The following is a 26,108-nucleotide window of genomic DNA, read 5'->3' as shown; positions in this document are numbered from 1 at the left end:
ATACACATTCGCTGCTGGCTTTTTACTATGTAAGATAGACATACAGGGTGTATCGGCACTAACCCGACAAACTTTAACCAGCTATTCCTTAGCACTTTTGGAGTAAAAAATGTTATGGGCACTTTGCTGTCCGGTAGCATTTTTTTTTCAATTAAAAACAAAAAAATTAAATATTTCCACACTACATCACTGTCATTGGCATTGCTTTTCGAGTTCAACAGCTGTTATAAGCAAGTATGTCGAAAAGCGTCTTCGCTCTTTCGCACACACTAAATAATAATAGTTAAAAATGCGACGAATGGTGCCGTGCCATTTCGTTGCGATTGTAAAAGTGCGCCAATATAGGTACACACGTGCTTTATTCAACGGAATTCGAATAAAATATTGCCAGATGGGTTTTCAAACTTTGACAAAGGATAAAACAGTGGTGACATGTGGTGAAAATATGAATAATAAATTTTTTATTAAAAAAAAACGTTACCGGACAGCAAAGTGCACATAAGATTTTTTACTCCAAATGTGCTAAGGAATAGCTGGTTAAAGTTTGTCGGGTACGTGCCGATACACCCTGTATATGTCACTTTACTGCTATATGGACCTCCTTCTTATATCAACATACACATTCGCTGCCCGCTTTGTACTGTGTAAGATTGATATACGTCAGCTTTTTTTGTAAAGTAATTTGGCTTGGTTCGCCCATGGGAGTGGTCGGTACTCACGAGTTAAATAATGAATACATATACAGGTTGGGGCAAAAGTAATCACCCGATGTTCATTTGCTGTAATTTTTTTTTTTATGATTAAGAAACTTTAGTACTGCTTGTTATTCCGCATTCTTGCGGAGTAAACCGATTCATGTCTTTTCGATTTGTATTCTGCGTTTGTTTACTTCACAAATGTCAAAACCGAATTGACATTTGGCGCCATTTGCAAAAGTTATAGCATTTTCCAATAGGGTGATTACTTCTGCCGCACCCTGCACATTGTGGTTTTTTGATAGTTGAATAACAATTTTACTAAAAAAATAAGTTATAGTTATGACAGCAGCCTAAGTTGACAGGAACACAGATGAATTGCTAGCATATAGCATGTTTCAAATTTGTTCGACTTCAGAAAAGAAAATACCAGCGAATTTAAAAAAAAGTTAATTTGTTTATCAACATTTATGTGTAAATAATATGTATGTATAGTAAATCCTGTTATGATTCAATCATTTTACATTTCATCTGTCTGCAAATTTGTCTGTATGTTCCGTATCCGTTTCAAGATGGTGACCTTTATAAAGATTCAATAAAAATTATTTTATCAAATGTGAAATCGTTTTGTTTATTTGTACTTTCTTATTTGCATATTTTCAATATTATGATACCTGCCGGAAACAAAAAAATTTACATAAAATATATGGTTTATTAAGGTAGGTAGATTTTAAGTAGGTACCTGTTTACAAAACTTATGATTTCAAAGGAAATTAAAGTTTTGATTTATTAAATAAGAAAATTAATAACATACATTTTTGGATGCTAGATCTACCATTCACTGAACTATTAGTTATATATGTATGGTAAAAAGTTTAAAATTTTCCACTGTAAAACATTTCCAATATTCAAATTAGAACAATGTACCTACGCACTTACAATACGTACCGTAATAAGTAAGCATAAGCATGAAAGGCTGTTTCTCAGTGACATTTGGCAAGGACATCACTGTTAAGTGTATACATTATGTACTAATACACACAATCCTAAGTGCTAGGCAAACAATAAACTATTATATAAATAAAATAGAGATGTAATTTTTAGCAACACAAAGATATCTTTATTCAGTTTTTTTTTTTTAATTTAATTTGATTTTAATCACCAAGTCTGCAGAGTTGGGAAGACCAATTAATATCACTTTTACAATGATTTTATGTGCAGATCTCATTACAAAACCAGCTGGATGGTTTAGTACAATCACGATGATGATAAAAATGACTGTCAAATTGCAATTATTATGTTAATTTCAACACTCAAAGAGAATGTACGTACTTAAAACTTAAACACCTACATAAATAAAATTGATGCACTGCATCAAATTAATTAATTATTTATAGGCCAAATGAATTTCCATGTAATTAGCTCATATTATTTCACATTCAAAAGTACGTTAAACATTTTTGTTTTCTAGTCTTTTAATTCATCTACAGCAAGTTTAGCACAGCTTGACATGGATAATTTTGTAGGCGGCCAAAAGACGAACTAAAGAGTGTTTAATATTGTCTCTAAATAGTATAAAACAAAGTCCCTATCCGTGTCTGTCTGTCTGTCTGTAGTTCTTCTAAACTACGCAACGGATTTTGATAGGGATTAGAGAATTTCTTCCGGAAGGTTTATACATACATAATACACGCATATTATATTTATAGAAAGTAGAGAAAAGTCGATGTTTTGTAATCAAGTTGTAAAAAATATATTTTCAGGCGCTTACATTACTAACGCTGGCTAAACTGGGTGGCTTATGGCTCACAGCCTCAAAACTTTACCTTTAACAGCTTATAAGTCCCCGAACAAAGCCGGGAGCACGTCAGCTAATTCAGTCATAAAAAAAATTGGTTTCTTCAAACTTAACATTCATAAATACAATACACAAGAAATAACAACTAACCACAGACATAGGAATTAATAGACGAGAAGATAATGGCGAGGGGTAAAATCAACTGTTGAAGAACGAAGGGAGTGAAGCTGACTGTGATTCGTCAATAAATCAATCTGACAGTAAATAGGCATCTCGCATTATAATATCACCATTTACTTCTTAAAAGTAAAATCTGCTTTTGAATGAATAGACATTTTTACATGGGAGCGCAAATTACTCGCCACGTTATGAACAAATTTGCGAAGTCCAAATTCGGCAAAAAAATTCGGTTCTATTTTCAGAGTCGAATATTTCGTTTAAGTATTTAGTTAAGACACTTTTATAAATGTTCATAATTTACTTCCCAGCAACCAACCAGCTTTGTGTTTCGCGTCCAGACGTTTCTCGATGTGATAGTAACAACTGATTCATATTATACGATGTGAATATGCTTAAAATAAAGTAAAATAATGCTTATATATGGAATGTAATACGACAATTGGGTTTATTCTCTTTTTCACATCTATTTTTACAAGTTTTCATAGTACAAGTTAACATTTTGCCGTGTTATTTCGTAAAATGAACCGATGATGCCTCGACCATAGTTCGCACAAGAATGATGACGTCACGTTTTCAAATTTCACTTGAGGCCATACGCGAGCCCAGCCGGCTCCAATGGAACCGGTATGGGGAGTGGGGATAATACGCTTTTAATCACTTAGGGCAGGTCTACTAATATTCATACGTCTATGCAACTAACACATATATTAGAAACACTAGATCTCAGGGTCAAAAACACGTCCAACAAGCAACTACAAATACAACATTTGGGCAAAAAAGCTTCCTCTGCTATGGTACTAAACTTTACAAAAAAAAACCAACTCTCATTCAAACACACATAATAATATTAATATTATAACATTTAAACATATGTATATAAATTAATGTTTCTTTGTTTGTCGCTTATGTGTTCCTATACATTTTCTCCGATTTTGTTGAAAATTTCAAAGTTTGTTCTTATTAGTGCCAGGAGTATTTAGAAAGTAGTTTGAATGGCAGAAGAAGTCTGGGACATTAAAGAAAGACTAACCACAATGTTACTGTTGAAAAAACTACATTACGTCGAATTTAATTCAACTCTGTATATCATTATGGTGCAGAGATATTGCGTTAAGAATTCCTCGGGTATCCCCGACTTCTAAATTTAAATATCTCTAAACACTCCTGGCACTAATAACAACAAACTTTGAAATTTTCAGCGATATCGGTCCACTACTTTCGAGTTTTGCGAGCACAAACATAGGCAGGCTGAATTTTTATATAATTTTTTATTTATTTATTTATTTATCGTTTCTTTACATTGTATCTTTTTTTAAGTTATAATTTTTAACCTCACTAGGACAAGCCTGTGTTGAGGTTAATAATTTTACAAAATATTAAAAAAATAGTACAAAGATTATAAGAGATTTAAAATAGTACAAATATTAAAAAAAATAATTCAAATATTAAGATAACAATATTGTTACATTGACTTTTCTGCGAATTGGATACCTACATGGTACCTATCAGCCTATTCATTAAAATATAATGCTGTAAACATGTAGGGTGACCATGATATTTAATTGCAATAAAAATGTAACAAACTATATTTTTTTTTAAAACAGAGAAGAAAGAAAGAGAGAAAAAAAAAATTTACATTAAAAAAAGAAAAGGATGAAAAAATTAACTTATTCAAAATATTATGCCACAATTTAAAAGGATTTAATTTTATATTAATATTAGAAAAGAGTTAGAATTTAACTCAACCATTTGGAATGAATTTGAATCATATAATATAAGACATTGTCATACCACAGACCCAATTCTATGTAAGGAAGACAATTTTTTTTAGTTGTACTCTTATGAGTTTTAAATGAGATCTCAAAAAATATATACGTAGTTCTTTTTTTTTTAGATATCGATAACAGCGCCACCTATCGGGTCCAAAACTATCCTATATTTCAAGCTGGAACCAACCAACTTCACAAAACTTCTTTGATATTGATTGGGCAGTTTCGGAGATTAGCGTGTACAAACACATTGACACGTGTTTTTCATGGTGACCGGGTATATCATCAAAATGACAATTCAACAGACCTCCAAAAAGTGATATGAAGTCATGAAAAGTGATGAAACAAAAACTAGGTTAAATAGGTTACATAGGTAAACCTAGTTTTGGTTTTATCACTTTTAATGACTCTATATCACTTTTTAAGGTGTGTTGAATTTTCATTTTGATGAAATATCATGGAACCGTTTTTCATATATTAAGGCGATGCCATACGTAGTGCAAAATCATGTGTTTTTGGTTTGAAAATTTGATCGCCTAGAAATGTTTCAGATGCTTTAATTAAATACTGCGAGTAGAATACATCTTGGCCTTTGAAATTATAGAGTATTTTTTAGATAAGTCTTTTTATAAGCCCAAAAAAAATAATGTATAAGGCCTATGAAAACTGCTTTAAAGTTCAAAATCTCCTACTTACGAACCCATTTTCGGTTATGATTTTATTGTATAATGTGGCAAATTACGTTATTTATAAAATGATCGAAAAAAAATAATATATTTATGCCTGAACATCCACAAAATAAAATAAAAGGCACTTCATGGCCATGTTTTTTTCATGCATAAATCAAAACAGGCGGATGGTGTTAAGCGGGAATTTAATCCTTATCGTCATCTACGTAAGGATTGTTATTGATGGCGGCTCAATTTAAAATATTACACGACGTAGTGCATCGCCTTAAGATTATTTTATATTGTTAATTTTATTTACAAGTGTGCATTATGCACACTTAACCATTCAGGCAATTGTTTTCACTTTTGAGAACAACTCATATAGTCTCATAGAAATTATTGTATCTCCCTTACTGTCATGGTGATATATGATCTAAACGGTGTTAGAAAGAGAAAATACTATGCTTTATATTCAAATATAGAAGTTAACCACAGAAGAATTAAAATGTGAACCTTTTTTAAACCAAAGGTTCCGAACGCAATATGAAAAAAAAAAAAAATTGTGAATTTTTAATTAATTATTATAGGATGAAGTGACAAAAAAGTGAGGTGATAGTTATGTTTGTAATATATTATATATTTATATTATATTTAATTTTTTTAACACAGGAGATATTTTCAATTTGTATGGATATTTCAGGCGAGTAATTAATAATAATATTTGGCTAATTTATATAGCGCCGTTTTCGTGAGAAATCACCTCAAGGGCGCTTAATGCTTATAATAATTTGTTATCCTTTTGTGCTATGCATAAAAACTTGTCTTATAACCATCAGTTTATCATTATAAAAAAATAGTATATTCGTCTGATAAAATGCGTGTGAATATTATATATTTTGTCGTTATCAGTAATTCCAGTTACAAAAAACGTAAGGTAAACCATTTTTTTATGTTCGCAGTCAAAATTGTATTTTTATTTACAATAATACAATTCGAAAGTGTATTTGATCACCTTTCATAATCAGTTTTTAGTTTTCAGATACATTTGGAAATAATCCATTTATTTGGATTTTATTGCAAAGTCGAAATACTCCGACCTTCTGTCAAAATCTTAGTTATAGTTGCAAATTTCTTACAATAAAGATATATATTATTGTTATTAAATATTTGTTTCTTTTAATGAAAACACTGCACGAGTCGCAGCTGCCTGAAATCAATGGGACTATGGCATCTCTAATTGAAGTATGTCGAGGCTTAACCCGTAAGCTGCTGATTGCATGAAGTGTCGTTTTCGTTACTTTATTGTGTAAAAACTGAACATGTGAAGTGAATACGAATTTTTAAACATCCAAAATTGAATTTTGAATGACTTTTAGGAGGTTTTGTTTTGATAATCACATTGTCTAGACAAATAATCCAACATGGTGGTATTCAATAATATTATGGTGGTATGTAATATGTAATAAACTTATGTGTTAAGAGAGTTGAGAAGAGAAAAAATGGGAAAGAGGAAGGTTGGGTATTCAAAATGAACCAATGATGGTTAATGCCATTTCAAGCAATGTCCCGATTTTGAATGGTGTTTTTTTTACCAGGGTATCTTATACTGTGTGTTATCTCATCAAAAACCACTGTCAAGAGATTAAATTTAAAAAAACATGAACATTAATTTAATTTTTTTATATTGAACATGTATTGAGCCTGCTGAAGAAACCATTGAAGTTAAGATCTATAGGTGAGTGAAACCATGAAAGCAAGGTTGTTTATTTACAAGAAAACTAGCCAATAGATATCTATTGCGTTTTAATTTAATTTGCGCAATTTTTTTTCATTTTCGTCTACTCTATTATCATTTAAAACCAGGCTACATTTGAGCGCACTGCAACTGATGTTATAACTGTTATCAGTACGCTATCATAACTTTCACGGGATGAACATATTGGGATTGGAAACTTACGGCTCGGGACTGTACTGGGTCCCGCCAAGAAATCCATGTCTGTCAGGGACGGTAGAGATGACGGATCCATCATGCAACGTGCTAACGGAAGAACAAACGGATGTGTTATCTGTCCTGTCCGTCTTATCACTCTTATCGGCCGTGGTACTCTTCAAAGATGACATATTGCGAAACGATGTCAAGCGCTCAAAACCAACATGTCTCTCCGATTCCTACTCATCCCCGCTTCCTACAACCGAACACTTAATCACACCACTTCGAGACACTTAAAAACTTTAAAACACACGCACGAAGCACGAGCACACGCGGAGTGGGCGTCTAACAACTAACAATTGAAAATATTTAACTCTTGTTTACGTGTGACGATTGCCCAATAGAAAACAACCTGATGATTTTCACTCGTGTCCGGTAAAACTGCGCGTTAGCGGCCTAATCCAGTATGTGCAAAAATTTCGGAACGGTGACAATAATATGACACACTGGTATTTACATATTTGGAAACACTACGTGCAGTGAAACTAAATAATAAAACATCGGGTATCTGGTGAGAGGACGAGCCCATAACATTGACAGATTTGGAACATGATTACCAACCAACAGGTTCAACAAATAATGAGGCTGCCAGTGGGAAAAAAATAGACATCGTTATTATTTGGATTGGACATTGTCCAAAATATAATATTTATATACGTTTTTTTCTTTTTACAAACGACTTGTTTTGAAACGCACTTTAATATTAAGTTATTACCTTGACCCCTAACCTATGTTGGCCTTAAAGTAGTCTTATTTTCGAGTTTATTCTTTTATATTTTTATGGCAATCCCGGTGAATTAACAGCAATTCATTTTGAATTTAAACAAAATTGTTTCTATACCATTGCTCACGGAACTATACAAAAACGAAGACTATTGAAAATTAAAATAATCAATACATCATTTCTAAATTGAAATCTTGTGCTTGTGGCTCCGAGCCTCGATATCCCCTATCAACTCTCTATGCGCTCTATGCTATGTGTATAATTTTTCATCTTCGATGAAATCTGTCTATGCTAAACTTTGACGTAATTATTATAAATTATAACCTAAAAAATATATAATTGGATTTTTACCTCTTTTTTTGTATGCTTTTGTAAATAAGTAATTTACAAAATGCTTCAGCGTCAATTGATCCGCATATTTCCATCAGTCAGCACAAGATGCTCTAGTAGCGTGGCCGCAGGTTCTAATAATGACATTTCTCCAACACTCAATAACAGAAATCCGAGAAATTTGGAAAGAATTCGTATTGGCTATAAACCTAATGGATATGCCCTCGATGCGCCTGGAGCAAAGCACTGGCACAGGTAAGAAACCCACCCTTTAAAATTATATTTTCGCAACTCCCAATATTTTTCCTTCACATGGAAATGCTGCCACTGGCCTTTTAGGGTTGCGCCAAAAGGATATGGTCTTCTAAATTAATTCATCGCCCGATAAACGCTTTCCTGTTACTCTGACTTTTAAAAGTTGGTTGTCGTTAGTATTCCCAATTAAAACTTGTTGACTATTAATTTTCCAGGCTGGAGATAAATCAGAGTACCCGCAGCGTGACGGCCAGCATTAAACACTTCGAAAACGGTACAGTCCTCGAAGCCAGCACTGCCGAATGGGCTATCAAGAAGCACCTCTTCAAGCAGTCGGATACATCTGCCTACATCAACCTGGGGCGCATCCTCGCTCGTAGGTGTCTTCAGTCAGGGATCACGGAAGTACGCTGTGATATTGTACCCACTCCGGGCGGAAAAGTAGAGAAACTTCTGGAGAATCTTGAAAGCGGCGGTGTCTCTCTGAAGGAAGCCACGAGATACAGAAAGGCCTATGCCTGGGAGCGATACAGGCCAGAAAAACCCTGGGAAGTCATTGAAAAGCCCTCATAAAACATTAGGATCATCGCTAGTTTGAATGTAAATATTTATTAGGAATTTTGCTGTTGATTGAATAAAGAATGTTGTTTTAAATAATAATTTGATCTTTCATGTCTTATTATTCCATTCAATGTTTTTGCATACTTGTCGCTTTTTATAGTTTATGCTAAAAGATGGCCTCCATTTCACAAAAAATCCCCAAAGAACTTTGGATGTGATAGAACCACTGGTTCCCTTGTGTGTTGTTCTAGTTCAGTGGTTCTTAACCTGGGTTCGATCGAACCCCAGGGGTTCGGTGAGTTAGTCTCGGGGGTTCGGTGGAGGTAAAGACCCCCGAATTATATTTGATGAAATCATTGAAATTCAGCAGAGCCAGGTTCAACAGCAAATCTTCAGAGCAACATCGCTCTCAACGTTTTGCTGTCAACAAATAGACACATACCCTGTTATTGCTAAGAAAGCTCTGTAGATTTTTATTCCGTTTGTTACAACATATCTTTGCGAGCAATCCTTTTCGAAGATGCTGGATATAAAAACGAAGAAGAGGAATAGACTGAGTTGTGAAAATGACATGAGAATGGCACTTGCCAAGGTAAAGCCGCGAATTTCTGAATTGGTTTCTGAAAGGCAACAACAGAAGTCACACTGATTTAAAGTAAATAATAGTTAATATGTTTCACGTTTTGATTTAACCATTAAAATTTCATGTTTTGATCTTTGTTTTTTTTTTCATTTTGTATACCTATATATAAATAAATACCATGTTTTGAATTTGTAAAAATCTAATTTTATTTTTCAAATTAGGAGGGGTTCGGTGAATGCGCATATGTAACTGGTGGGGTTCGGTACCTCCAAAAAGGTTAAGAACCACTGTTCTAGTTAGATGGTCAATTTAGCAACTTGTGTAATATAAACTAGGCGATAAATAGAAACACAACTCTTCCATCTCATAGCAGGGCCAGGTTACTGAGAATGATAAAATAGCATAATTCCACCTCACACTTAATATAGTTACAATATTGTATCTCCAATTTTGGAGAAAAGATGAGTTAAGGTAAACGTACTATATGTTATAATCTACGTATTCATAGATGGTGTTAATTTATTTTATGATTATACTTAAGTTAACGCCGTGTACGTAATTTAAGTATTTTTATAAGATAAATGAACGCCATCTACGAATGCGTAGATTATAACATACGTTATGTTTACCCTGAACTACAGAAATGTACCTAAGACAGCCAATATTTTTATGGTTTCTAATATCGCATCCTCTAAACCTACGGTCCCAAAGATATAAACATGTTAAAATATATTGAAAATCCTCCAAGCAATGTGTTTTTGAGCACAGATATTGAATCTGCTTAGCAATTATATTGATCTTTATTCTAATCTAAAGTCCATGTTCATTAAATTGTTTTAACAGAAGATACAGTCACTGTAATAAGTAACTAAAAACTTGTTTTTATATCATGAAATCTAGTGTTTCCAGGTTTGCAAATCTTCAAACTCAATATTATGTTTTATGGAGATACAATATTTTTACTCTAAGACATTAAATGCAGTTTTTATTTTAAATAACCCTTGATTTCAGCCTCATCACTACAAAAGATGACTATTTGTTGAGGGAGATGATGAAAGATATATTAGTTCCTTTGTTTTTCAAAGTTCAACATTTTACCTTTATATTAATATTTGGCTTATTCATATAGCGCCGTTTTCGTGAGAAATCACCTCAAGAGCGCTGTTGAGTCCATTAAAATATGATTTCAGTTGGAAAGCAAGACACACCAATGAAGATAGAAAAATCCAAATAATTTGAATAAACTCATTGTATGACACCCCCTCCCCCAAATGTAATGTATTATATAATCCGGCAATCGTTGCTACTATTAAATTACATGTGCCGACTAGGAATATAAGACAAAATATAACATTCTTCTGCAATACATACACAACCAACTATCAGACACACTCACTGACCAATAGTAATGATCTGGGCAGCAAGTATGGGGATACTATTAATATATTTATTGACTCCATTTATAGAATTAAGGCGATGCCGTAGTAATGCAAAATCATGTGTTTTTGGTTTGAAAATTTGGTCACCTAGAAATGTTTCAGATGCTTTAATTAAATACTGCGAGTAGAATACATCTTGACCTTTGAAACAATGGAGTATTTTTTAGATACGTCTTTTTATAAGCCCAGTAAAAAATAATGTATAAGGCCTATGAAAACTGCTTTAAAGTTTAAAATCTCCAGTTAAGTCTAAGTTATTTATAAAATGATCGAAAAAAAAAAAAAATATTTATGCCTGAACATCCACAAAATAAAATAAAATGCACTTTTTGGCCATGTTTTTTTCTTGCATAAATCAAAACAGGCGGATGGTGTTAAGCGGGAATTTAAACCTTATCGCCATCTACGTAAGGGTTGTTATTGATAGCGGCTCAATTTAAAATATTACACGACGTAGTGCATCGCCTTAAGCGTAATCGATACCAGCGCTTTGTTGAATCCTTAAAATTAGAGTAGCGTTGGTAATATAGTTTTAGTGATTTGTCTTGTATGTAGTATTGTTCTAGTCTTTAATATTGTGTTACTGTTACATGTTTCACTAATATTATTTTATATTCATTAGCTGTAATTTTTTTTTTTTTTGTATATTTTTCGATAGCTTACTAAATGTATTCTGTTTTAAAATGCATGTAAAAGCCCGACTGGGCATAAAACCTTTGTACCAGTCTAAAGATGGCCTTATCAGACTGAAACCGGTTAAAACCTTTTAGTATTCAACGTTTCACATGTTATGTAAGGAACCTGAGATAATGGGAAATTTTACTGTACATAGATTTTACCACCTTGAGGTTCACACTTTTTGTGAGAATATTGTTCCCGTGCAATCAAATTGGGCTTTCTCTCTCGACCATCTTTTGACATCCTTCAATGTCCATCGAAGCAAACTGCTGCTAAAAAATGTGTTGGGTCAGAGTCACACCGCTCTTTAATGATTAGTGTAAGCAGACCCATATTACTCCACGGAGTTCACCTTTCCAAGGCTGACTGTTTTAATGTAATCATGCGGCGTACTTTATATAATGCTTGTGCTTTAGTGAAACTCCATGGATCACATATAATGCAACGTCTGCCTACTGGAATAGACGCTGGTGGATCACATGTATATATGTGTATTTTCACCAAAATTCGTACATGTTATTATCATCTTTATACTTTCCATTATGTTACTTTTACATTTCATTTATAAGTTTCCACTTAGGCTAGCTTTAGACTTGTAAGTTTTTTCGTAAATTTACGACTTCTGGCCAATGGGCATATTGCATTTTGAAAATCCAATATGCCCATTGGCTAGAAGTCGTAAATTTACGAAAAAACTTACAAGTCTAAAGCTAGCCTAAAAATAAAAAGTTAAATGTAAGAATTACTAGAAGTCGGAATTTTGGCAATGAAATAGAACTAACGGAGTCTTTACTAGAAATGTTAAACTTGATTTTTTTCAATGTTGGTCCAAATTTATGTAAAAACTTGTGTATTTAAAAAGATATATTTCGCAAGCTATTTAAGACACCACAAAATTAATCTTACATACCTAAAATAAAATACGATATCTGACTTTGTTTAATTGAATGTAGAAACGGGACATGGTAAAAACACAATTCTTTTGATCTAAATAATTAATTAAATTTAATATACAGGTGCTATAGTTGTATTTAAGGATAAACGGAACATGTTATGTTATCTATGTGTTCACAGATGGCGCTAATTTAATTATTTTACAAAAGAAAACACACTTTTCTCAAGTTATGCTTTAAAATATTAAGATAAATTATTTGTTTGCGCATGTAAATGGGGAATATGAATAAATAGTTTTATAAATATAAACACTCAATTCTTTTAAGAAAGGCATACAAATACAATTTTGGGTTGAATCACCGATATAATATTATATTTGTATGCCTTTCTTGAAAGAATTGAGTTTTTATGATTGCAAAGTGTTTTTTTGTACAAATAATTAAATTAGCGCCATATATGAATGCATAGATTACAATGCATATTTTTGTATTAGGGAATTCACCCTAAAAAGAGTGCTTGGTGACAATGCATGGTCCGTTACCCTTAACCCATTACTCAAACGACGCCGTCCTGGCGGGTGTGGTGTCGTCGGCTTAAAAACGAAAAAGGGATACATTATTGACATCTGTGTTTAAAATTTTAAATGCCAATCGCTCTGTAGATAATTAAGCATTCATTTCGTAGTAATTGGCAGGACTCCGTTGGTACAGTTTTTTCCTGATATTTACGATTGAAATTTTGTTATATTTCAGCGTCATTGAATTTTTTTTAAAATAGCATGTGGTTCGGGAATTGACAAGCTTGTTCGTAAAATGCGTGGTGGGCGGCTAACGTCAGCCCAAATTGAAATAAAATATATTATGTTCATAAGTATGATTAATGTAAAACTTTTCTTAATCCAATTATTAAAAAAAAATGGTTTTTATAAAAAAAATATTTTTATATCCTCGTTTAATTATATTATTATTATTTTTTTAAAAACTGCATATATTTTTTGCATACCTTAATTCAATGATCGAGTAAATTTAAAAAAATTGTTTCGTTTGCATGTTTAGTTTAAAAGTTATGTAAGATTTAGTACATCACTGCAGATTTAAAACTTCGGTACAAAACAATTCGGAGGCCAATGGGTTAACTGACTAAATTTGCCTGTTAAAAATATATAACTTTCCGAAATTTTACATGACAAAAACGCAACATACAAACATGGGGGAAAAGGCCCTTATGCAACATCTGCCTACCGGGATAGATACTGATGGATCACATATATGCAACAGCCACATAAATAAAGTCAACGGTGTGCACCAGCTTATTAAATCAACAGTTAAATTCCATCCGACTAACTGTTCTAACTCGGGTAAATTCCAAAGAGAAAAATACAGTGATGCTTAAATTAATTTTATTATTAAACAATCAAATAAATCATACATTGTCTTGTGTGGCTGGTTTAAACAGACTCTTGTAAAGTAACTTTTATTTCTCCCGTGAATATTTGATGTTGGTTTGTTGGAATACATAAGACGTGCTTGGATTTAAACTATAATTTATTTTACATTAGTATCTTCTATGTAACAATTATTGGTCTATTTACTGCTCGTACTTTCCCTTGATGTGCTTCCACAGTTTCTGAAAATGAAAAGAAAATTTATTATATTTTTAAAAATGGCAAATACCAACCTAAAAAGATAATTAATTTGTCAATGTCATAAAATTGAGCATTTTTAACTGAACCCTGTATATGTCAACATAAATATATATAATACGTCAAGAAGTAAAGCATATGCACTGTGAGAATCATACTCGCAACCTCCCGACTGGAAGTCAAATATATTCCCTATGAATTTCGTCAAATGAATATTAATAATTATTAATTCAATTTGCATACAAAACTTCTTCATGAACATACAGAGTTAGGAGAGAACACTGGTGCTATTATAGGCGGTATACAGCAGTGGATTGGCACACATCCACAGCACCTCAAACATGTTCATTCTCATTTAGAATATGAAAAAACGCCAAAAACATCTTGCTGATAAATTTGATCGGTTGGTGGCAATTTACCCATGCAAAGTAATAATAAATAGCTAGCAATCTATATATAAACTGAAGTTATAATTTTAAATGCATTAGAATTCGTCGGCTGCAAAAATAACTCCACAGCCGAATATTTTAAACAATTTCAGATGCCAACTTACATAGAACTAATAAAATAATCCACTTCATCAGTCTTGACATCAGGCTAGATAACAACCATTTCGGTACGAATCTGTCTTGTTACATAATGAGAACTCACCCCTTCGTTGATTTTTTCGAAGAGTGCTTCACCTCCTACGTCCATTGCTCTTTCGAAGAAGAACGACGTGACCACCACCGTCAAAAAGAAGGTGGATGTCCTCTTGAAAAGGAGTGGATAGATCTTGCTCAGCATTTTTAGTCCTGGATTTTAGGATCTGTCACGAAATCCGAGTTTGAAGTTGCTCAAGTAGTCATAGACAATTTGAGCTGAGATGAAATATAAAAAAGAAAGATTATCTACCTGTGAGTAAAGTTTTAAGCGTGTCTCAAATACAATCCTTTTATACTCAATTAGTTTTGAATAATTAATAATTAGATGCAGAAGATATTCCCAGAGGTGACCAGAGAAGAAATAAAAAAAAGATTTATAATGTTTCTTTAAAAATCAAATTTGTGTTTAGTCAAATAATTATAAGGCAATTTCAGTATATGTAAAAAGAAAATTAATGTAACACTCTCGGATATTATTTATTGTGACTATGATAGGTATCATAAAACAAATATATTATATTATGAAAAATACCCACATTAGTGCCGGTAGTATAAGCTGGTTTATCTCGAAAGGTTTCCTAGCAGAGAACAACTTGACAAACGTATCTCTCATAGCGAGCTTAAAAAGTAACTAAAATTCCGGCTAATAGTTAATTAAACACATCATAATTTATATTTTTTGGGAACAAAGCACGATCCCACGGCCGTTCGAGTTACATCAACATGAGTAACGAATTGGTTTTAAATAGTAGCTTCGTGATTTGAAGTTGAGCATTTGAGGTGAAAAACACTTGCTTAAATGCGCTGTAATGTGTAAAAGTACATTTTTAATAATAATATTTTTTGTTTTATGGATCCTAGTCGAAGCTTCAGTTGCCCCATTCTCCCCTTTCGGTTCCTGTGTTAAAGGTTTGTAAGGTTGGTAATAAATTTGTGTTGCCATGAACAAATAACGTAAATATTCAATATGTCTGCTGATCTCCGGTGATCATCAGGTTTTGATCTGTCACAAGTATTTTGCATTGTTTTACATCCCGCCGTTCACAAATGTGAAACAATTTAGTGAATTGTCATTCGATCGGACATGGGTGCTAAAGGTTCAAAGCCCAGTTTCATCACGTATGAAGAAGCTGTCAAGCGCGGTGCGTAGTAATATAATGAATACACTACGGAATGCGAAAATATAATGATGTCAAAGTGACAGTGTGTGAATTATTAATTCCGTTGTAATTTACAGTGTCGGAGAGCGAGTTAAAGCGGATAGGGGAGGCGTTCAAGAAGTCCGCTGGTTCCGCTGGCGTTCCTCTTAGCAAGAATGGATTTATCCAGGATGTCCTGGGTGATGGAGTACCGAGGATTGTTTCTGATTGGCTCTTCGCAGCCTGCGGAGGAACCCGCAGAGGAATTTCCTTTAAAGACCTGCTTTGCGGGCTCGTAGTTTTGACAAAAGGAACACAAGAGGAACGAATCAAGTGAGCCTCCATTTATTTTATTATTTCATTGTTCTCTACTGTCTGAGTGTTGTTTTTTTGTTTTTCTTTCCTTTGGCGTCATTATGTAAGTCGGAGGACGTATTTTGTCTCAGGTTTTATTCCTTATCTTCAAAACACACAAAAGTTGAATATAATTATTCTGTACTTAGATTAATCACTTAAGATAAAACTTCCCTGACGTTGGACAGAACAAATGGAAGTCCCACTATGGTATATTTGATTATACCTGTTTTAAAGAATAAGTTCAATTGATAATAGTTTCCGTGTAGATTTTTTTGCTCTGTTTACAAAAGGCAGTATTTATTGCACAAAGATGAATCAGCAAAAATAAATTATGTGGACAAACTACTTAACCACAGGGAAAATCCTCTGTGTAGGCAATTAATTAGAATCATTTTAGTTATTACGTTTATTTTTATGTGTTGTCGAAACATATATTTTTTTTAAATTTGCTCTTCCAATTGTTGCAATCATATATCTTTTACCAAGTTTTCTGAAGATATAAATTTGTACGCAATTAAAATTTAACGGATATCGCGACTGTGAATCAGAAGATCTGTCGTTTGTATGCCTCGTTAAAAACTCTCAAACGGTTAACTCTGGTGTTATGCTGAATTATAGTTTTTTCAGTCTAAAATTATTAGGTCAATGCAACTATTTTCAATTTGCAATATCGTTTCCATCATAAGCTTTGCAGCTTTAAAATATTCATATTATTGTTCAATAATAAAACAGTGCTGTCTGCTTCATAAATCTGTCTTGACATATCATAATATTTTATCAGGAATATCAATATTTTAACAGAAATTTAAAGTTTTATTTCTTCAAATATTGTGTTAATGATTGTAAGCTTCGGTATTTATGTGTCAAACAAGTGGCACAAAAATGTATAAAAAATTTTTTAATGAATTTTTGTAAAGTCAATGTTCTTTATTTCTTATGGATTCTTATTCTTTAATTGTTAGGATGTTAAAAATTATTCTTATTTTTATAAGAGTTTCTTTTAAATATAACAGGAGAATTTTTCTAAAATAATTCCTGAATATTTAAAATCTTATCTGTTCAAATTATTTTTCCCTTGTCTGATAACTAACTAATCGTGGTGTAGAATTTGAGATAAGTACGTGCCAGAGTTTAGAGGTAAATGTGAGAATTAGTCACAATATGATGGATATTTCATCTTGTTTATTATCTCATCTGCTGTAGCCAATGGTTTACTGCCATTGTATAATCTTTATCTAGTTTTTCTCTAATTTTGTGATAAGATAATTGTGAAAAAAATATTATTATATTTCTTTTCTCTCTTTGAAAACAATTTTTTCACCTCAAAGAACAGACATCCAAATTTATAGACTTCCCTAACATGAAATCCGGGTATTTCTACGTACTAGGGGAAAACCACGTGACCATATTTTTTTCACCAGGAGGGTTCAAGAATGCTTTGAATAAACTACAACATCAGTCGTACGTTGAACGCTGAAGAGTGTCAAAAGTAAGGCAACGGTTTGCAGCGCAGTCCACTGTGGGACTTTTCTGCGCAGGATCGGAATGTTTTGTAAAACGGTTGAAAAATCGAACCACCTTCAAATAGGGCTGCGTAGCGATGCTAAAAATGAGTGAGGTGGGTAAATTATAACCCATTTGTAAAAGTGTCTAAGGGGCCGTTCAAGTATTATGTAAGCACTATAGGGGGCAGGGGGGTCTTTGCTTTTCTTATTTTTGATGACATGGGGGGGTGGGGGGGTCGAGATAGTGATTACGTCAGCACTGCTCAGCAGTAGTTATTTTTTTTTACACATTGGCAACCCACACATTGTCTATGTTTGCAAACCGAATACATATTCAGGGATTCCCATAAATAATTAATACGTTTAGGTACTCGCTTAAAAAACAAAATACATTAACAGAAAAATGCATACAGGGTGTATCGGCACGTACCCGACAAACTTTAACCAGCTATTACTTAGCACATTTGGAGTAAAAAATGTTATGGGCACTTTGCTGTCCGGTAACATTTTTTTTTAATAAAAAATTTACCATTCATATTTTCACTACATGTCACCAATGTTTTATCCTTTGTCAAAGTTTGAAAACCCGTCTGGCAATATTTTGTTCGAGTTTCGTTGAATAATGTACGTACGTACCTACGTTGGCGCGCTTTTACAATCACAACGAAATGGCACGGCACCATTCGTCTCATTTTTAACTATTATTATTTAGTGTGTACGAAAGAGCGAGGACACTTTTTGACACACTTGCTAATAACAGCTGTTGAAAACGAGAAACAATTCCAATGACAGTGACGGAGTGTGGATTTTTTATTTTTTTTTATTGAAAAACAATGTTACTGGACAGCAAAGTGCCCATAACATTTTTTACTCCAAATGTGCTAAGGAATAGCTGGTTAAAGTTTGTCGGGTACGTGCCGATACACCCTGTATAGGTACCAATTTTTACGTAAGCATGGGAGGGGGGGGTAAGAGCTTTCCTTACTTTTGGTGACAAGGGGGAAGAGGGGGTAAATAATTGTAATAAATCTGCTTACGTAATACTTGAACGGCCCCTAACTAAATAATGTAAGAAAAAAAAATTTTTGTTAACTAACTTTTGTTCACCGTATTTGGGATTTGTAGTTAAGTTTTTTACCCAGTCAGTAATTTGCACGCCATTGTAATAAGGACTAGTAATTCGTAAGCAGATTTTATTTTCAAGAACTAAACGCTGATATTATAATGCGAGTTGACTGTTTACGGTTAGATTCATTTATTGAAAAATTACAGAAAGGGTAAGGGTGAGTTCCTCACTAATGACCTAATTCTCGTAGATAGTATTGCAATTTCTAAAAATCAATTGTAGATTTAGGATATAAATTTCTAAAAATCAACATGCAGCTCTACTACTTTACATAAATTAATTTTTCCATCAATTTCTGTTTAAATTTATAATTTTTATCCACAAAATACCTTCAAATGAACACTTTAATTCATTCAGCTCTTCAAAGTAGGCTGGAATATTTTTATACATGGAAAATAGTGATAGTAATAATAATATACAATAATATATATAATAGATGATATAATATATACAATGATAGCAATAATCGACCGATAGCGATAATTGACCGGTCGGTGGTTGAGTTAACATCGCGTTCGGATCCCACCCAGGCGTAGTGTGTTCAATTCCTCAGCTGGCTAAGTCCTCCAACACAACACAAGCAACATTTTCCACTTACTGTGGTGGTAATAGGAGATTTTCAAATATTGTCGGGTTATTCGTAACCCAGGAATGTTTGTCTTTCTTTTTAAGAAATTTAAAAAATAAAATTATATATCTTTATTGTAAGAAATTTGCAAACTACAACTAAAAATACATGTTGAGTGTACACAGTGTACATTTGTTTACAAATTTGGTAAGTAAATAAAATGAACAATAGAAAATAATAATACATATAATAATACATACATACATATACATATAATTTCAAAATTGGTATTCCTATTATTGAAATCAATTATGTCAATTTACACAGTAAACTTAACTTATCGAAATTATCTGAAAGGCGAAAAATATTTGATCTCCTTTTATTATATAAAATTGTTCATTCAAGGTTAGACTGCCCTGACACTATAAATTTGCTATCTTTACATATACCTCCAAAATATACTAGACGGAATATTTTATTCTACAACAATAACTTCGCTACGAATTCTGTGTTAGAAAGAATACATAGGTTAGGCAATGAACTAAGTGATGTCGCTGACATATTTAATTTAAACTTCAATACATTTAAAGCCAAATTAGTCCACCACTTTTTAAATGTAAAAAATGTATGAGAAATCATTATATTTTATTTCGATTTTTTATTGTTTGTTTTATACTGTTGTTAAAAATGAAATTTGTAATTGTTATGTACTTAAAAGCCCAATAGGGCGTCAATAAATCAATAAATAAATATAGCAGGTAGTATGTAACAAATAGAAATTTATGGTTATAATTTGAGGTTTCCCATAACCCACCTCACTAGGCTAGCGGCTAGCGGCTAGCGGATGGCCTGTGTTGAGGCATACATTTTACAAGTTAATTAATACATTTGCTTATATCTACAATCTATTACAATAGTTTTGTTAAATCAATAATTTCTAATTTGGGTGAGTGCACCGGTAAAAGCCCCACCATTACTTTTGATCCAAATTATTATGTTCGCAAGAGATCGGATAGTTGATAAGTATGTTGACAGAAGGTGGTTTATTTATTTAAGGAAGCCAGCAGTGCATAGCTGAGTTCTCATACTAACACTGATGTATTGAGCCTTTTTCGTTAATAATGCATATTTTTTAGCCGTTTTGTTACTAAACCATATTTCAGCCATTTTAGTTCCTATAACAGGTCGAACGACCATCATGTTCCGGAGGCATTTTCTTTTTTCAACTGAAATTGCCGACAGGTCTAATATCATCCATACTGGATTTTTGCGATGCGATTTTAACCTTTTGAATATCGTATATAGGACAAATCTCTTGCACTAATAACACTGTAGATACTAATTTTCAATTGTAGCATATCTGACTGTACAAAATATTTTATCTGTGCATGTCAAAATTCATTTTCATTCAAAGGTGTCCCAAAAATGAAAATATTTGAATTTTCAAAGAAGTACCACGGTAATTAGGTAATTAGTAATTGTTTTAAAACACCTTTCGATTATTATTTTTCATGTAGGGTATTTATTCAGGTTAATGTAGAAATAATAAAACTAATTTATAAATCCACATCCATAAATAAATTCTTTTGATGGTAGTTTTCCCAAGTGCAAGATTTTTTTTTTTTTTTTCAAATAAAGTTTTATATATAAACTATTCTGGGAAAACGTCTTACGATATAAAAATGAAATACATATCATTAATAAGATATATTATCTGGTACACAGAAAAGAATTGAAAAAAATCATAGTTTTATTCAGATATTGGAGCAAAACTCATTAATGTAATTTTCACACAGCTCTGATTATTTTCTTTGTCTGGCAATCGAGTGAATTCTGAGGATTTTCTGCTCTGGCTTAACCATCCAGCAACAGGTTAAGCATCATTTATTCCACAGTCCTGCAGTTTATTAGTGCATTAAAGCTAGTGATTGCAGTGATAAGAATGCCCCATATTATTTTTCTGTATACATCCCCCTCCAGTAAATCTAAATAACAATCTTGTTATATAAAATTAAATAACAAGATTTGATCAACGATTAAACATCCTGTATGAAGGTAGTTGAAGTTGTAAAATTTAATGTATTCAGTGTAATTTGAAGTGTAAGCCCGTCGTCCCACGGGTCTTTAAGCATCGATATAAACCAAATGCTGTAAGACCCTTCGCAGAAAAATTCCACATTTAACGACTGGCCTACCATATACGCCAAAGCGGAGGAAGGAATTCAAAAGGTAAAACAGTGGCTCGACTCTAATTCACTAACTCTGGATGTACCTAAAACAAAATACTTACTTAATTGTAAAAAGCATTCACTTTGTGGCTCATCATAATTAACAATAAAAACACATAAATTTTTTTTTGACCACTATTGTTTTATTTTCACTCTACCGGTTAACTAGAAATATAAATATTAGAATCACGGAACATTTAAGATGTCTAAATAACAATAATTTTTCAGAGTTTGCCAATCATCAGAATTTGACCGGTCAGTGGTTGAGTGGGCATAGCGCTTGGGTCTCACCCGAGCGTCGCGTGTTCGATTCCTCGGCTGGCTAAGTCCTCCATCACAACACAAGCAACATTTTCGGCTTTCTGTGGTGGTAGTAGGAGATTTTCAAACATTGTTGGGTTATCCGTGACCCGGGAATGTTTGTCTTTCTTTTTAAAAAAAAAAAAAAAAAAAAAATCTCATTTCCACCGATCATACTTTTAGTAAAGATACAGGGGTTAAAATTCTTCACCGTAGTAACAAAGGCAAAAAGTTAGATAATTTAGAAGCACTTGAAATCAGAAAATCCCTCAATAATAACTCCAGTATAATAAATAACCAAATTAATCTGTCTTATAGTCCTATTCTAGACATATTTCCAGTTAACCGCTCTGTTCTTCCTAGAATTCCTGTAATTACCCCTTACACTTTGTCCACCCCTCCCTCAAACACTTAACTTTTTTGTATATATATGTCAATATTTTGTGTAGTAGATCAGTTTTTTTTTAATATTCTCCTGACGAAGGAAGGGTTCTTCCGAAACCAGTAGAGTGAAAATAAAACTATAGTGGTCAAAAACAAATTTATGTGTTTTTATTGTTAAAATACTTACCGTTTAGCCTCACATCTCAAAACAAAGTCAAACCTAACTTTAAAAATACATGTTTGCAAAAATTCTCCACTTGACCGGAATTGTGACTGCCCATGCCTAGAATAAGCAATCAACATCAAATATCTAGGACTAACCTTTGACACACACCTAAACTGGAAACAACATATCTATAACATTACAAACAAAATTCGTAAATCTATTTACTTTTTCAAACAAACATGTAGTTTCCTTGACCCCAAACTTGTAAAATTAGTGTATTTCTCACTATGCCAATCACACATAGAACACGGAATTTTAGCTTGGGGTAATACTTCTTCTAGTGCCCTCGACCCCATTATTAAAGCACAAAAAATAATCATAAAAATAGTTCTCAAACTTCCTCTTTCTACCAGCGCTGATACTATCTTCAATACTATCAACGTTACGGACATAAAACAGCTCTTTGCAAGATCCATCTTGATTAATTTACAACAAAACAGCAAACACTATACAAACCAACTCAATACCCGAGCCAAAAACAAAGAACTTCTCCGAATGACCAAATTTAAACATGAAATAAAGAAATGGATAACAAGTATTGGGCGTCTAACTATCACAAACATATGTAAACCAAATTACACGTAAACAGTAACATCACTTCACATACAAAATAAAATAATAGATTTAATAATTTTATAATAGCCCCTTTGTAAGTATTCTTTAAGTACCTGAATACGTCTGTCTCGACACAGGTGTACCCTAGTGAGACAGTTGTGGAAAAATTTATGTAAAAAAACTTTATTTTGACATATTAATAAAAAAATCTACGCTGCAGACAGTTGCCTTACTTAGCAAACTTATTTTTTTGCTAGGGGTCTTACAGCACTCCGTATTTGTCGATTACGATTACGATGATGTCGTGGACGACGGGCTAACTTTATTTATAATTCATGTTTAAAAAAATTTCTTTTAATTCTTTCAATATGTTATACATACATATTTTCCTGTTTTTATTGAATATTTTAGGCATTGTTAGTGTAGTTAGTAGTAATAACATGTATGACTGTATATATATACTGATGTATGACAGAGACGAAAGTAGACTGTAGTATATAGACTTAATAATAATATTCGGATAATTTGTATAGCGCCGTTTTTGTGAAAAATCACCTCAAGGGTTCTGAATATGATGCAGTGTTTTTAAATAAAATATCATAAACAACAGGTTCACCTACATTCATGATAGAGCCACCATTATCCAACAAAATAATAATTATAATTGATGTTGTAATCTCAAGTGGCTCATCTTTTAAAAATAAGACTTATGATGACTGTGCAACGGAGAGACTATCTTGCGTTAGGCTCTTGCGACCTATAATAATATATAATGCATAAAAATAGAACAAGGTGTTTGAGACACGTGTAATAGTTATTGTGAGTTTAATCCTTCAGGTTTTAAAATATTTTTACCAACAAGTCCCAACGACATTCCGAAATTTCACAGAATTTCTGAATTGTATGCCACCCTGTATGCCGCCTGAAGTCCCAAAAACCCTTCTGGATGGATGAAGTGACTTCTTCGGAACTCTCACACTAATACATCGTAAACATTGAAATTGATAGACTAGCCAATCAGGGATAGGGGAGCAAACCAAGTTGCAGACGGACGGCGTAACCGTCTCCCTTTCTGTGATTTGTCAGTAAATGAATCTGACAGTATATAGGCAACTCGCATTGTAATAGCACTGTTCAGTCCTCGAAAATAAAATCTGCTTACGAATTACTAGTTCTTTTTATAATGGTGCGCAAATTGCTGGCTGCGTTAAAACGTAACTACAAATCCGAATCGGGTAAATAGGGCTTGTTTCTAAAATTAAATATTGTTACACTTTTGACACTCATTTGTAGCGTCGCTACGTCAGGCAGTTTGTTTAAAAACGAACATTCAGATCCTGCACAGAAAAGTCCCACAGTGGACTGCAAGTATTTGCCTTACTTTAGCAAACTTTACTTTTCTGCACAGGGTCTGGTTAATTCAATGTGCGCTCTTCGGAGACCAATGTATGACTGATGTAGTAGTTTATGCAAAGCATTTAATAATCTACCCTCAAATGTGTAAACACAGTTCAAATTGCTGCAAACAAAAATCAACAAAACATTAAACAAGAAGACGTATGGAAACTTGAGTGGCAAGTAACTGATGTGAGAAATGCCCATCTCGTGTCTGACCCACCGAGAGACAGTCCTCTATCAACGGGATAAGTTGCTTACAGCCGTTTTGCCTGCATCATGCACGGGTGAGGCCTAAAATGAGAATGTAATCAACGATAACAGGAATTGATAAGGTTCACAGCAAACACCCGAGGCCCTAGATAGACTCAAATAAAGTTCCCCTATGGCCACCATATATGAAAGAAGAATTGGTAGTTATAGCTAGTAAACAGCAATGAAAAAAACTTGACAGGTTGTTCACTTATGATGGCATACTTTGGAATGGTTCTCAATATCACTGTGATTGTAGATTTTTGCATAATTTTAATGTCTAGCACACCATTTCATGTTAGTAGGTCTGTTGTACTAGATTACTTACTATTTATCAATTTTTCTATACGCCTTCTCTTTTTTAATGTAAAACTACTTTGCCAAATGTAGATTAACTCATTACAATACCCGCCTCCTTTGGGTAAATTCTATTACTAAATCGTACATTATGATGAAAATCAAAGCTATAATAAAGTCGCATACATTTGAGTGTTTACACAATTTTAGACAGCTCTGAAAATGTGAAATAATTCAACTGGTACAAACATATATATATATTTGGGGATAACTGTAGACAAGCACATGAAATGGAATACTCACATAAGTAAAATTTGCAAACATTTATGAGCTATTGCGGGGCGAATTTATAAAATTAAATATTTCATGCTTATAAATACTTTAAAAATAATCTATTTGTCACTAGCGGAATCTACTATCAGATACGGAAAACTCTCGATGGGGAAACTCGTGCAAGACAAATATCGGTTACATTTAAACTATAAAAAACTCTTAAGCTTTTGGTAAGCAAAAGTATTTATGCAGAAAGAAGAAATATAAAATTATAATACGATTCATTTAATACATTACCTGTTAGAGGGATGTTATGGTTTAAAATTGTATGCCAAAACCTATTGTCGGATTCCATATACATATTTATTTATTTAAATACAAACGGCACAACATAAAATAGAAATATAGTTAAAAGTACAAGGTAAGTATACAGCATAAAGTTAAACGTAAAAAATATAATTTACGGTGTAAAGTGTGAAGTTACATAAAGAAAAAGTAAATCACACAGACAACACAAGATTTAGTCAAAATGAAGGTATGTCCATTTCAAAAATTACTAACAAATATGGCCAGCGAATTTGCTTATTTTGTACCTTCTATATAATAAGATGCCAATCGGTTTGAAAAACGAATCAACTGGCAACACTGAACTC

At 32.8% G+C, this 26,108-nt stretch overlaps 4 protein-coding genes across 4 annotated transcripts in view; 2 read left to right on the top strand and 2 right to left on the bottom strand.

Moving 5' to 3' along the window:
* The window catches only part of wkd (TBC1 domain family member whacked), a 37,468-nt gene extending 29,813 nt beyond the window's left edge, over nucleotides 1–7,655 (bottom strand). Inside the window, exon 1 of the mRNA XM_089644881.1 lies at nucleotides 7,068–7,655. Within this exon, the coding sequence (XP_089501007.1) occupies nucleotides 7,068–7,231 (164 nt within the window). The 5' untranslated portion in view covers nucleotides 7,232–7,655. The remainder of the gene's footprint in view (nucleotides 1–7,067) is intronic.
* Nucleotides 7,656–8,078: 423 nt separating this feature from the next.
* Nucleotides 8,079–9,199, top strand: mRpL18 (mitochondrial ribosomal protein L18). Its single transcript, XM_089645048.1, has 2 exons — nucleotides 8,079–8,409; nucleotides 8,625–9,199. Exons 1-2 carry the CDS (start codon nucleotides 8,216–8,218, stop codon nucleotides 8,980–8,982), a joined length of 552 nt encoding a protein of 183 aa, XP_089501174.1. The 5' UTR covers nucleotides 8,079–8,215; the 3' UTR covers nucleotides 8,983–9,199.
* A 4,891-nt stretch (nucleotides 9,200–14,090) lies between these two features.
* On the bottom strand, nucleotides 14,091–15,066 carry ox (ubiquinol-cytochrome C reductase complex subunit oxen). Its single transcript, XM_089645292.1, has 2 exons — nucleotides 14,858–15,066; nucleotides 14,091–14,190 (listed from the first exon to the last, which is right to left on the bottom strand). Exons 1-2 carry the CDS (start codon nucleotides 14,990–14,992, stop codon nucleotides 14,152–14,154), a joined length of 174 nt encoding a protein of 57 aa, XP_089501418.1. The 5' UTR covers nucleotides 14,993–15,066; the 3' UTR covers nucleotides 14,091–14,151.
* A 761-nt stretch (nucleotides 15,067–15,827) lies between these two features.
* Usp32 (Ubiquitin specific protease 32) overlaps nucleotides 15,828–26,108 on the top strand; it is a 62,797-nt gene continuing 52,516 nt past the window's right edge. The window contains exons 1-2 of the mRNA XM_089645291.1: nucleotides 15,828–15,992; nucleotides 16,088–16,322. Of these exons, the coding sequence (XP_089501417.1) occupies nucleotides 15,935–15,992; nucleotides 16,088–16,322 (293 nt within the window). The 5' untranslated portion in view covers nucleotides 15,828–15,934. The remainder of the gene's footprint in view (nucleotides 15,993–16,087; nucleotides 16,323–26,108) is intronic.

Source organism: Hesperophylax consimilis, chromosome 22 (genome assembly GCF_061612785.1).
Source record: "Hesperophylax consimilis isolate HC1 chromosome 22, BYU_Hcon_1.0, whole genome shotgun sequence".
Taxonomy (NCBI): Eukaryota; Metazoa; Arthropoda; class Insecta; order Trichoptera; family Limnephilidae; genus Hesperophylax; species Hesperophylax consimilis.
This window is presented reverse-complemented; position numbering and strand designations above follow the sequence as displayed.

Excerpts from the sequence above, each read along its gene's own strand:
- mRpL18 (XM_089645048.1), top strand. The coding sequence starts at position 8,216 with ATGCTTCAGCGTCAATTGATCCGCATATTTCCATCAGTCAGCACAAGA. Across the intron at positions 8,410-8,624 it reads GGAGCAAAGCACTGGCACAG|GCTGGAGATAAATCAGAGTA; the intron begins GTAAGAAACCCA and ends TTAATTTTCCAG.
- ox (XM_089645292.1), bottom strand. The coding sequence starts at position 14,992 with ATGCTGAGCAAGATCTATCCACTCCTTTTCAAGAGGACATCCACCTTC. Across the intron at positions 14,191-14,857 it reads TCGAAAAAATCAACGAAGGG|AAACTGTGGAAGCACATCAA; the intron begins GTGAGTTCTCAT and ends TTTCATTTTCAG.